Source organism: Carcharhinus amblyrhynchos, chromosome 2 (genome assembly GCF_965287045.1).
Source record: "Carcharhinus amblyrhynchos chromosome 2, sCarAmb.v2.hapA, whole genome shotgun sequence".
NCBI lineage: Eukaryota > Metazoa > Chordata > Chondrichthyes > Carcharhiniformes > Carcharhinidae > Carcharhinus > Carcharhinus amblyrhynchos.
In genome coordinates, this window is record NC_137325.1 from 105,941,836 (window position 1) to 105,955,188 (window position 13,353).

The 13,353-nt window shown below is 42.8% G+C and overlaps 1 protein-coding gene across 1 annotated transcript in view; it reads left to right on the forward strand.

Annotated features, from left to right (window-relative positions):
• Positions 1-13,353, forward strand: part of itga8 (integrin, alpha 8) — a 188,696-nt gene that overhangs the window by 71,773 nt on the left and 103,570 nt on the right. The window contains exons 16-18 of the mRNA XM_080210484.1: positions 166-221; positions 661-815; positions 4,457-4,588. Of these exons, the coding sequence (XP_080066610.1) occupies positions 166-221; positions 661-815; positions 4,457-4,588 (343 nt within the window). The remainder of the gene's footprint in view (positions 1-165; positions 222-660; positions 816-4,456; positions 4,589-13,353) is intronic.

Genomic DNA, 13,353 nt, shown 5'->3' on the forward strand with positions numbered 1-13,353 from the left:
CTGTAAAATCCATGCTGATATGTTCATTAGTTGCAAGTATGTATCTCCTCAGAATATTTTCAGCAAACTGTTGGAATATATACACGGACTGGAGTTTCTATAGAGAGGGTTAAACATTTGTGGAAAGCAGTGCACTAATCTCTCCTCTTCATTTTTTATTTACAGTTTCACTGTGAGAGTTTCTGCAAACGTGACAGGCCATGGTATCCCAGATACAGTAGGTGAGCATTGCATAAGTACACAGTTCACAAACAAGACAGGAATTTGGTTACAATTGAAGTATAAATTGCAGTTAGTCTAAGCCAAGGGAAATTGATGGTTAAAAATGTCCCTGTTAGTGTTCTGCTTTACTATTTTCATAAGTACTTTACTGCTGTAAAGTAATACAAAGATGGTTTACATACAAATCTTAAAACAGCACTTCACAAAGGAAAGCCAGAACCTACGCTTTTATAGTTTATAAATGCAGCTTAGCTTGACCTTCATCTGAGTTCTTCTGATTTGTCTCCTATATGCTATCCCTTGAAGTTGAGGACACTTGCATTGATTTGAGCCCTAGTAAACTTAAAGCTTCCCAAACACAAGAATAATAAGAGTAAAATATTATTTGTGTGGTTTGCAATGTTGCCTTAAAACCATCCACATTTCTCATTTCCTTAGTTCTGAATGCTACCCTTCAGCTAGACAGGCTGAAGCAGAAAGGAGGAATTGAGAGAACGCTATTCCTTAACCATCATCAACCACAGCACACATTCCAATTAGTCATTGGAAAATTGGAGCGTTCCAAATACCAGGAATTCATTGTTTACCTTACAGTAAGTATATGCTCAATAAATAGCCAAACATTTTGTGGGTAGTGTGATAAGTACGCATTTGAACGTCTGAAGATTTTTAAATTGCTATTTTAAGTTCAAAAGATGTTGCTTGTTGACGTAAGGTGATAGTGATGGTAAGATCACATGGTTTTAGTTACTACTTAGTACTTCATCCCAGTGAGCATCATACCCACATGACTCTTGCCGAGGTGTTTGTAAATACGTTTGTAAAATTGAGAAAGGCATTCCTGGCAAGCCTGATCCTGTCCAATGCTCACACACCATGCACTTCCAGAAATAGTGACTTGACTGTGGTGGCACAGTGATTAGCACTGCTACCACACAGCTCCAGTGATCCGAATTCAGTTCCGGTCTCAGGTCACTATCTGTGTGGAGTTTGCACATTCTCCCCATGGCTGCTTAGGTTTCCTCCAGGTTCTCTGTTTTCCTCCCACAATCCAAAGATGTGCAAGTTAGATGGCCATGTTAAATTGCCATTAGAGTCAGGGAGATTAGCAGGGTAAATATGCAGGGTTACGTGGATAGGGCCTGGGTTGGATTGTTGTCAGTGCAGTCTTGATAAGCCAAATGGCCTCTTTTTGCTCTGTAGGAATTCTATGATTCTATGACTATGGCGAGATGCGGTAACCCAAAGTGATTTTTCTCCTTTTATACCCGTAGTACTAAGACCATTTGCTGTGCTTTGTATCACAGAGTGGAATCTGAAGCTGGATATTTCTGGTATCTGTCTGAAGAAACTTGCTGTGGCAGTTTTTGCTGATAAGAAGTTAAATAAAAATAATTTAAGTAAACATGTACCCTAGGTCACAGAATTGACTGCGTTATGTCTTTGCGTTTCAACACAAATATCCAGTGTCCATAGAGATAGATTGCTTTGCTATTATACAGTTGTGCAAAAAATTCTAGGTCATTCTGTCCTTGGCGATTGGAGCACGGAGAGTGGACAGGTATAAAGAAACAAAAGTTTGAAAAATATTGTATTCTTAATAAGGTTAAAGATAAAAGAAAGAAATCTGTATTTGATTTGTGAGGTACCATGACATGAATAAATGCTGTGAGCTTGGGATAAATCAAAATTGTTAGCGAGCATGCTTTGGGGTAAGATATCAAATGGCTCAATAACAAATGATGCAAAGTCATGTAAAATAATTTTGCTATGATTTATCAGAAAAAAACAACTGTTCATAGCAGTTATACTGGAAATCAGGATTTGATTACACAACAATAGTGTGTGGCTGGGAAGTACTGGCTGAATTTCAGGCAAGGCTGCAAAGGGCATAGCAAACACACGCAGATCACTGATGAAAGCAACATGAGATATAGGATTTTGCACAAACAACAGTGCATTATGGAATAAGCAGCAATCATTCATAAAAATCAATGAGGAGTAAGGTAGCAATTTCAAGGTGATTCGAGGTGGAAAGGAAGGCAGGACTAAGACAATGAAAAATAGCAAACTTGAATGATTTCTATAGTTTCTACATTAAAAATAAAGAAGAAGCTTGGGCTGCTTCTTGTCAGCTGCTTATTTTGTGTCAGTAATTCACCATACGGGCAAGGAAATGAGGAGAGGTTTTGTCCATTTGGAATTTTATCTATTTAACTCTCGCATAGTTTTCAGGGTGTATGACCAGTTCTAATGGGCAACTGCTTTTAAATACATTTTCAGGGATATCTTCATTCTGTGTTTCTTTTCAAGCAAAGAGGACGCCTGAAGAATTTATAATGGGTGTCCAGACTTGAAAAGGAGTCAACAGTAACAATCAGAACCTTTCATTTCAGTCTTTTTATTTGTACTTTTCCATTATTTTTGGCTGGCCATAGTCTCTCATTGGTCTTTCTCTTGCAATTTTCTTGTAATTTTTATTGGGACCAAAATGGGATGGGATTCTCCCAAAAAATAAGTGCCAAATTTATGTAAATCCTGCTGTTTTTCTCAATGGGATTTTCAAAATGAATCACCCTCACTCTGTGCATCCCAGAGTGCCCTAGCATGAACCATGCTGAAAAGCTGTGGGTGGGGCCTACTCCCATTGGAGAGGCTGGCAGCATAACATTGAGCATGCCACTGCGCACACGCTGATGTGTCAGCGCCGAGATCGGCTTGTAAACATTAGCCCCGCACTGCCTCCCAATCGCTGGCTAGCTCGATTGTTGGCCAGCCCCATGTCTCCACATCGCTAGCTTACTGAACAGCCCCCTCCCCCCCCCATCTCCAATTGCTTATCTCCTGGACGTGTCCATTGCCGCTTTGTCCCTTGGGCAGTGCCAGAGGGCCAAGCTGTCTGAAGTCTCCAGGCCTGCTAATTACATGTAAATTCTAATTTAAATAATTTATTCAGTTCCATGCCGATTTTTGGCACTGACAACGCTGGAAATCTAACGGGCGGTGATGCACGGAGGCCGTGACATCCAGCGGAAAGCTAGCTAAACAGCTTCCACTTAAGTCACCTGGCCTGCTGCACTGTTCGAGTAATGCACCTGGCTGGGAGAATCCCCCAACACCCCCCATGGTCTTTGGCACCGATGTGTTTTCCTGTGGCAACTATGACGTACGTGGAAGCAAAACAGATAGGACTTCAGGATGATATCAGAACCTGCACTCCTGCATCTGGCAGCATTTGTGAATGTATGTTATTTTGGAAATTATTGCACACAAAAGCTTCTCTTTCATGAGAAGCTGCAGTAGCTTATGCAAAAAATTATAATTAATATTTGAAAACAATCCATAATGCAATATGCATTAATGGTCCTATGGGCTTTTTTAATATACAAATGGGATATGATTGTTATTGGCTAACCAAAAATTTATTACTCATTCCTGAATGTTTAAAAATTTAAAGTTTATTTATTCGTGTCACAAGTAGGCTGACATTAACACTGTAGTGAAAATTCTCTGTTCGGGTACACTGATCCCCCTGCGATCAAACACCCCTGGGAGGCATCCCCCCTTTGGCAGAGTACACCCCCAACCTACCTCGATTGCTGGTCTCCCTCCACCATCCTTCTGACCTGCACTCATTGGAGAGCCTGCAGCACCTTCCTGGCCTTCCGCTGGCATCTGCCGGAGGAGGGGGTGCAGGTTCAGATGGATCTCTGGTTGGTGGGGGGTGGTGGTGGAGATTCTCCCAAGTCTATCCTACCCCCCATCCTCCATCACTACCCCGCCCCCCACCCCACCCCCCCCCCAACCAGAGATCCATCTGAGCCCCCCACCCCTGGCTCTCTCTGATGTTTTTGACTTTTGCGCCCGGGTGCGCTGTTTCAAATTGTTTCCGAACCGCGCATTTCAGAGCTCCGATCGTTCCAGCAGCGCTAAGCCCTGCCCACAGCGCGGATCGGATCAGAGCCGGCAAAAAGCGTATGGGTGCGCTGGAACGAGGATTCCAGGCTCAGATCCGTTTTACGCCCAGATCCAGCCCTTAGCCTCCGATTGGTAAAATTGGGCCCTATGACTCTATGATTCAGCACTTGTGTAATGTGGAAGTTGCCATTATTATTACAAATGGCCAGTTCAAAGTATGAGTTTAATGCCTTAATTACATCTCATTCATACACATAAAATGTTCCCATTTTGGTAAGAATTGATGTCTATTTCAAAATTTTTAATTTTATTCTAGGATGAAAAGGAGTTTCGAGATAAGTTGACACCAATCAGTGTTAGTTTGAATTATAGTCTGGATGAATCATATTCCTCAGGCGATCTTATACCAATAATCAACTACTATAGCAAAATATTTCTTCAGCAACAGGTAAGGATAAATATTTAATGTTTAATTAAATGACATTATGGGCCCTATTTAACTCCACTGTTAATCCTTTTTGTCTCTTATTGTCATTAATCCAAATATTAAAATTAAATATAAAGAAGTTAAGAAAGTTCAGGACTGTGAAAATCTTATTAAAGATTAATAAAGTGTTATAGCCTTCAGGAGGAATACAAGTGAAAATTAAATGCAGAACATCTCAGTATAAGTCATTTGAAACAAAGCCGAGATTTGGAATTATCAACACATTGTTTAAATGACATAATTACGTTGAATGAGAAATATGCAACCTCATCCTGCCATTAATTAACCTGATTTCTGCTGGCAATCCCATTCTCACATTTAAAAAAAGTAATTCTATTTAACAGCTGTAATTGGTGACATGATGGCATTGCATCACTAATCATATACATCTGGAAGAATTATACTCATTATTTTACCAAGACAAATAGGTGCCTTTGATGCCAATTTAAAAACTAGTTGATTAGCTAGAATTCATTAGTAATAGTCCACGTAGGTTCATTAATTTCAATCTAGGTGACAGTTTGGGTAATGTTGATACCTACATGTATATTGTATCGTCATCAATAAATGTGTATTTTGTACCGTCTGTAGATAATTATCATGAGGTAGAGGCCCCTCTAATTCCACTTCCTGGAATCTGCAATTTGTGACTCCATAGAGATTTGTGGATACCACCTATGTACCAATTTATGATGCTTTGCTTCCGAGTAAATGCTAGATGCAATGTTCTGCTAAAATCCTGCAGTCAGGAAATGTTTCCACAGGCTTGTTGTTTGCTACAAATTCCCAGGCAGCGTTGGCCATGGAACAATGATTGGCTGTAATGTGGTTCAATTAACAGAGGGAATCCTAAGTAACAGCCGTGAACGCAATTTATACAGAGTTAATTTGCCTTTGTTGGAAGCCTGTACAGAACTTTCATATTCAGTGTCACTTTCACCTTGGGTTGCTTCTTTGATTTAACTGCCACATGGTGTGAGACACCCTTGTGTTCAGAGTGTTACCAGAAGAGCCAAGGACAGCTATTGAATTAGGCAGCTCTCCTACTTTACAATCCCAGTTTTTATTACACACAGTGCCTTCCCTTTGAAGTGGCAACTACATAAGCCTATAGTTCCTTTCCACTAGTTGGCAGATTCTGCATTTACAAGCACTCAAAGAAATGGGCATCAAGAGATTTGCAGAAGTTTGTTTTGCACCCTTAACTTTTCCCAATAAAGTTTAAAGTAGTTTAAAAATGGCTTGATTTACTTCACTGACAGTTATAATACATTAGTCTGCAGCACGTGTTTGCAATAAGTGTGGCAAACCTATGCAAAGCATATGCAACATTGCTAACGCCACATGTCCTCTAATGTACTTTTCGGATATCACATTTCAGCATATTGTGTTATTGTGGTGAGCGGTGCAGGAAGATCAGGTGGTGACAAACCTATACACCCTTGGGGAGACACCACACTTGTTTGATTATGAGATGTAAGAGTATTTCCTCAACTCCCTCAACCTACCCAATACTTATGTACTGGAGGACTTTATCACAGATCTTAGAATCATACAGTGCAGAAGGAGGCCAATTGGCCCATCGAGTCTGTACCAACCACAATCCCATCCAGGTGCTAGCCCATAACTCCATGCATTGACCCTAGCCAGTCCCCCTGACACGAAAGGACAATTTAGCATGGCCAAATCACCATTGTACTCTGGGAGGAAACTGGGGCACCCTGAAGAAACCCATGCAGATGCGAGGAGAATGTGCAAACTCCACACAGACAGTGACCCAAGCTGGGAATCGAACCTGGGTCCCTGTTTCTGTGAGGCAGCAGTGCTAACCACTGTGCCACCATGCTGCCCCTTTGGTTTTGATCATATTTCCATTTTGTCCCAGAGTATTTTCAGAGCCAGTGGCTATGTTCTGTAGCCTTGGTCAGCTGTTTCAAGAGGAATTAGGGGTACTTAGTGGCAGCCTCTTTATCCTGCCTTAATCCCTTAATTAACTTTGGATTCACCCAGGCTGGCTTCAAAGGGGCCCAGAGGTGTAAAGTAAATATTTTGCCCACTTGAAATTTGGATGCAAACAAGATTTTGGATAGATTTCTGCCAATTTGGTTTTGTGCAGCTTGATGGGCAAAAAAAAATCCAGTTTGTCTTGCTTCAATTTAGTCAATCTAATTATTGAGGTGGAATCCAATTCAATTTGGATAAAATATATTTGCCATGTTCAACTGGCTACAGCAGTAACAAATGCCTTATTGTTTTTGAATGAATTTCCTTTCGACAAATTTAATTTACAGGATTATCCCTGTAAATTAACCTTATACGTGTGTTGTTACATTTATTTAGTGATAATGTGTCGTGCACTTCAAGCCCAGCTTTATGTGCAGCACAATTTCAGCAGAATGGAATTTAAGAAAGTAGGTGTGAAAACAATATAGTCACATTGCGTTGATGGTATGAGTTTGATACTCCGCACCACTGCATAGTGCAGTTAAACTCAGCTTCATTGTAAAAGTTATAGAAGATAATAGGGGAAATATTACCGAGCTGGTCAGTATATTAGGGTTAATTATCCACCTACATTCACTGTGAGTGCAAATGGCGACTTGAATTCCGTTTTCCGATTTTCCACATCCCTTGCCGGTGACGTAGTGTCTCTGGACAGGGATCTCATTTCAATGAATTGCAATAAATTCCAGTTTTAGTAAAGGGCATCCCACCATATGTTTCACCCACATTGAATATTCATCTGTCGGTGAGGTTTACAGCAAGCATTTAAAAACATGAAGCAGTCGAGGGGAACCTGCCCCAGAGGCACAAAGGTAAGTAATAGTCCACAAGGAAGAGGACCATGCATGGGCAGTGGCCAGGCATTGCCCCCTGGTGGGGTGGCAGTGCCAGGGTGGGCCCCTGAGGATCTCCATTGATGGGGGGATTGGTTCCCCTTATGTGTGTAGAGGAGGAGTTGCCCCGGTGTTTGTGGCTGGATTTCCCTTTATCTGTGGGGGAGGATTGGTGAGGGTTTGCCCTGATATGTGGGGACATTCTCCTTATCATGAGAAAGTGGTTGCCCTTGTGCATATGGGAATGGTGGGGGTGGTCCCATTTATGGGGGAAGGGGGGACTTTTATGGAGCTCGCTGATTGGGTCACCCTTTAAAAGGGTGCCCCGATCTCTGTGTAGCCAGCATTGCTGGATCTACGAGGCTCCACATGGCATACATGACAGCATCAGAAGATTGTTTTTTTTATTCTAAGAGCTGGAATATCTGGCGAGAAAAGCCGGCTATTCATTTGGGGAGCTAAAGGATAGTGTCCTCGGCAATGCCAGCACTTGGAGCAAATTTCAGAAGATTAAACCCATTGTGCCTATGTTGGACATTGCATTTTTACTGAGCATATGCTGACCTTTAAGAAACTAAAGAGTTGATTAACCAGTATACGTATGTACCAATAAAGAGAGACAGGCTAAACCCAAACTGTATTCTCTGAAGATGAGAACATTAAGGAACAAGTTCATAGACTAGAATCATAGAATTCCTACAGTGCAGGAGGTGGCCATTTATCCCATCGAGTCTGCACTGACCATAATCCCACCCAGGCCTATCCGTATAACCCCATGCATTTATCCTAGCTAGTTCCCCCTGACATTAAGGGGCAATTTACCATGGCAAATCCGCCTAACCTGCACATCTTTGGAGTGTGGGAGGAAACCACAGCACCTGGAGGAAACCCACACAGACACGGGGAGAACATGCAAACTCCACACAGACAGTGACCCAAACCGGGAATCGAACCCAAGTCCCTGGCACTGTGAGGCAACAATGCTAACTACTGTGTCACCATGCCACTCCATGTTGATGGAAGTGGCTGATACAATAAGGGAAACTGGCAAAATACATAAGAAATAACACTATGGATCCTGAAACTGTGGAATCACTTGCTTCATAATGTTATTCCCAATCAGTTGAGGTGTCTGAAAGAGATATAGATACATACAATAAATATATTGGGGGCAATTCTCCCAAAAATGTTCTAAGTGCTGAATTTGCGGGAAAAATGGTGTAAATCACAATTGTTTTTTTCGGTAGGACTTCACACTCGAATCTCCACACTCTGTGCATTGCAGAGGTCACAATTGTGAACATTATTAAAAGCTCAGGGGCAGGGCCTATTCATGCCAGCGTCTGACAGTTCCAGAACACTGCACATGCGCAGTGGCCCTGATCTGTCAGATTGCAGTTTGTTGGCCAACTTGATCTCTGGCCAGCCCAGGAACCTTGCAGTTCTGCTCTCTCCATCCTGCCCTGATCATGGCCCTCATGACCATTCCTGGGCCAGGCCCGACTCTGTCCCATCCCAGAGCTCCCCGATCTCCAGCTCCCGCCCGCCCCCCCCCCCCCCGCCCCCCGATGAGTGACAATCCCTATCCCCTCCCGCCCCAGCATCGCCCCCCTCCATGGGAGACAGACACCCGTGGCAGACCCCCTCCCCACCACCCCCCAAGCCCACCCCGATCACTGACCTCCCTCGAAGCCTCGACCGGATCCCAATGCAGAATGGCAGTGGGAGCCCCCACTCCCACCAATCGCCCCTTGGCCTTGTCCCAGCTGGCCCCATGCCCATGGCCCTGCCCCATTTGCCCCAGCCCTTTGCCATTGCTTGATGCCCAGTGGTGCACCCTGGGCATGGGCACTTTGCCCCTTAGGCAGTGCCAAGGGGCAAAGGCTGGCATTACCAGGTTTCCCACTTTCCAGAGGCACCACTCCCCCTCCACCTGACCTTTTGGGGGGACCCCAGTTGCCCCCTCCTTTCACTCCAGTGGGGTCTCATGATAGTTCCCCAAAAGTGGAGAACTACTCTGAACCTCACCAAAGTGAATTTGTACTGGTCAGGTGGTAGATGCTATCGGACCCAGAGAATTCAGTCCCAGGCCCGATAATCACATTTAAATTGCATTAAAATAGATTAAAATGACTTACCTTGTGTTTCTACCAGTTTCCTGCGAGGTTCCGACTGCAGCGGATATCCGGCAGTGGGAGACGGGCGTACATCTGGAACACATGCACAAATCCTGCAAATTGGTGCATGCGCGCATCTCCCGATGCGACCCTCCAAAAAATTAGCAGGTCGAAATGGGAGAATCAGCCCCATTAATTGGGTTGGAGAAAATATGGGGAATGGGAAGGTCTGGGTAACTAGTGGAGAGAGAATAGAGGCAACGTTTCGCGCCTGGATGACCCTTCATCAGCTCTCGACTCAAAACATTGGTGCTATTCTTTCTCCTTAGATGCTGTCAGACCTGCTGAGGCTTTCCAGCATTTTCTGTTTTCATTTCAGATTCCAGTGTCCGCAGTATTTTGTTTTTATCCAAGTGGAGAGATTTGGCAGGGCAAGAATTACTTTAAATGATTGTATGAGGATCTTTAGAATGAACACATCACAGATATTTTGTCACTTATGTGGACCCTGTGGTATTGAATTCCACCACAAAGACTCAGAAGTTGTTAGTGCTCAGAATATTTCTGCTCCCAAGCACCTGAGGAGAATTATACTGAGGCAGCTCAGAGCGCAATAATTGATGGCGTTCTAGAGGTGACAGAGGCCTTTTGTAGTGCATTTTCACACGTCATTTTTTTTTCAAAACTGTTTGCCAAGGGAGCAGAAGTTCCGTGTTAATGCAGGATTTTCAAAAACGCAGGTATTGTTCACAGGCAAGAACACAGATATCCCGAGTCAAAGTCCAAACAGCTAATACAATGTTTCTGTGAGGATTGTAGTAAAACATTCAATTCTGTCATGATTGGTAATTTTGTTCCTCCATCATTTCCAACTTGGGATTATTTTGTGAGTGCTGCTTATTGATTACATGTCTACTTTTGGAATTTTTGGGATGCTTTTAAGCTTGTATTTAAGACTTGTGTTGCATTTAAGTATGATATAAGTGCCCTCCTTCTAGACTTTTCCCATTTGACATCCCTTCCTTCATCAGCACATCTGGTTCTTTTCCTGAAAGCTAATTTCTGTGTTGTTTGTGATGATTCCAGCGTAATTTCTGACAGGTTTCTGGCAAAGACTATTTTTGAGAATCGACGTGGGGTCTAATTTTCTGCGGACAAAAATGTGCATTGACTCAGGTTGTGACAGTTTTGTCAGCAATAATCATGCACTTCATGGGTGATGTTTCCTGTTCTGCTTGGCCTAAAAAAGGGAGAAAGAAGGGAAGGCAAGCATTGTGGTATTGTGGTCAGGCCAAAGGCAGGAAGCAGGCTTGATATTCAGCAGTTTTGGTTGATGTAATAACTCCAGGAATCAGCTGTAGAGTAGTGCTTTATTGCACAAAATAAAATAAAGCAAAACCACAAGCCTGTGGTGACCATAAACAGATCCCAACCAGCACAGTGCAGTAATGGACCCACTCAGGGGCCTGCTTTATAAAGGGCTCAGTATACAAGTTCCACCTGGTGAGATAATTACCAGGGAGCTCAAATATTACAGAGAGGTCAATCAGGGATTCCCCATGCAAGTCCTGGAGGTTGTCACACTTGATTACATTCTCCTTGGAAATGTCTCATGGACATGACATTACAAAAAGTTAATTAGAAAACACTTTTTTCCTCAACATGGCCCTCGACACGTGACTTTATGCTCTATAGTAAACTAGTTAGGTTGCACAATTGAACTGGAAACTAGTTTTGAATGTTCAAATGCATCAGCTCCTATTATTCAAACCACGGGTGTTTATGTCCAGAGCAGCTTCACCGGTAGGGGAGGCTAAAACCTGGTAGCAGTGGTGAAGAAACATGACCGCTGCCAACCTTTCATGGCCTCCCTCTTCCATCTTTGTTATAATTGAGAAGTTTCAGTGGGACTTCTCAATAATCTGGTTCCTTTTGGTACGGGTTAGAGTGGAGTTAAATAAATAGTGAAAAAAAATTGTACAAGTGCCAGCACACATTTTTCTTTTTATCACAAGGAATTGCCTTGAATTGTGGGAGGGGAGGGGCCAGATGACTGACAGCAGGTGTGTGGGTTAGCTACATCAAAGGCAGATGTCGACTGAGTGATTTCTATACTGTTGGAAACTCTGAGTTCATAGAATTTAGAAAGATGGTCTTTATTTGTTTAGAATGGTCAATATTCATTGGTAAAGGCAAAGCCATCATTTTTAAAAAAATTTTGGTTTGCTTTGGAAGCTTAATGGGAGGTTGGGGAAGTTATGAACGTGGACATTTTCAAATTGATTGCCTAGGCTGTAACCTGATGTATTGGATAGCCTCCTAATTGTCAAACAAGCCCGATTTTCGCTCCATTATGAGTAAAAATCGATGATTCTACACTGGGTGGTCTGTTCCACCATTTTTACTGACCAGGCAACAACACTGAAAATGACTCCCACTTGCCCTCAAAAGTGTTGAATTTCGAATATAACATGGACCTCAGTAAAGTGTCTTCTCCTGATGGAATGCCTCCCGTTGCTTTGAAGATGTGTGTTTCTCTGAATTTAACCCCACCATCTCTTTGATCTATCTTTCCCCAAGCTTAGCTTTCCTTCTGGAAGTTGTCTCATGTTCACGCTATCTGTAAGAAATACGATCCCTCTAGCTTCTACTATGTTGCCTTTGCATCAGTAATTTCTAAGATATGGAAGGTGCTGTTAACTCACAATTGCTGGTCACATTTGGGCTTAATCTACAATTGCTAATATGTGTTTTTGGCACTATCTTGCTCCTAATGAGTTTGTTTATCTAGCATTTTACTGTCTGACGTTTTGGTGAGTCATTGCAAAAAGTTATTGTTAGAACAAAGAACAATATAGCATAGGAACAGGCCCTTCAGCCCTCTGAGCTTGTGCCAATCATGATGCCCTAACTAAACTAAAAATAACCTTCTGCTCTTACTTGGTCTGAATCCTTCTATTCCCCCCCACTATTCATGTACCCATCCAGATGCTTCTTAAATGTTGCTAATGTGCCTGGTTCCACCACCTCCTCTGGCAGCATGTTCCAGGCACCCACGACACTTGTGTGAAAAACGTACCCCGCACATCTCCCTCAAATTTCCCCCTCTCACCTAGAACCTGTATTCCCTTGTAATTGACACTTCCACCATGGGAAAAAGCCTCTGACTATCCACCCTGTCTATACCTCTCATAATTTTGTAAACCTCTATCAGGTCTCTCCTCAGCCCCTGTCTTTCCAGTGAAAACAATCCTAGTTTATTCAACCTCTTCTCATAGCCAACACCTATGTAACATCCTGCTGAACCTTCTTTGCACTCTCTCCAAAGCTTTCATGTCTTTCTAGTAGTGAAGTGACCAGAACTGCACGCAATACTACAAATGCGGCCTGACCAAGGTTTTATATAGCTGCAACATGATTTCCCAACTCCTGTATTCAATGCCCTGGTTGATGAAGGCAAGCATGCAATATGCCTTCTTAATCACTTTGGCCACCTGGGTTGCCACTTTTAGGGAACAGTGGACCTGCACGCCCAGATCCCTCTGCATGTTAATGTTTCTAAGGGTTCTGCCATTTGCAGTATAATTCACACCTAAATTTAATCTTCCAAAATGCATCACCTCGCATTAAACTCCATCTGCCATTTCTGTGCCCAAGTCTCCTGTTGCATCCACTGACAATCCCTGGCACTATCAGCAACTCCACCAATCTTCGTGTCATCTGCAAACTTCATCAGACCACCCACGTTTTCCTCTAGATCATTTATATATAT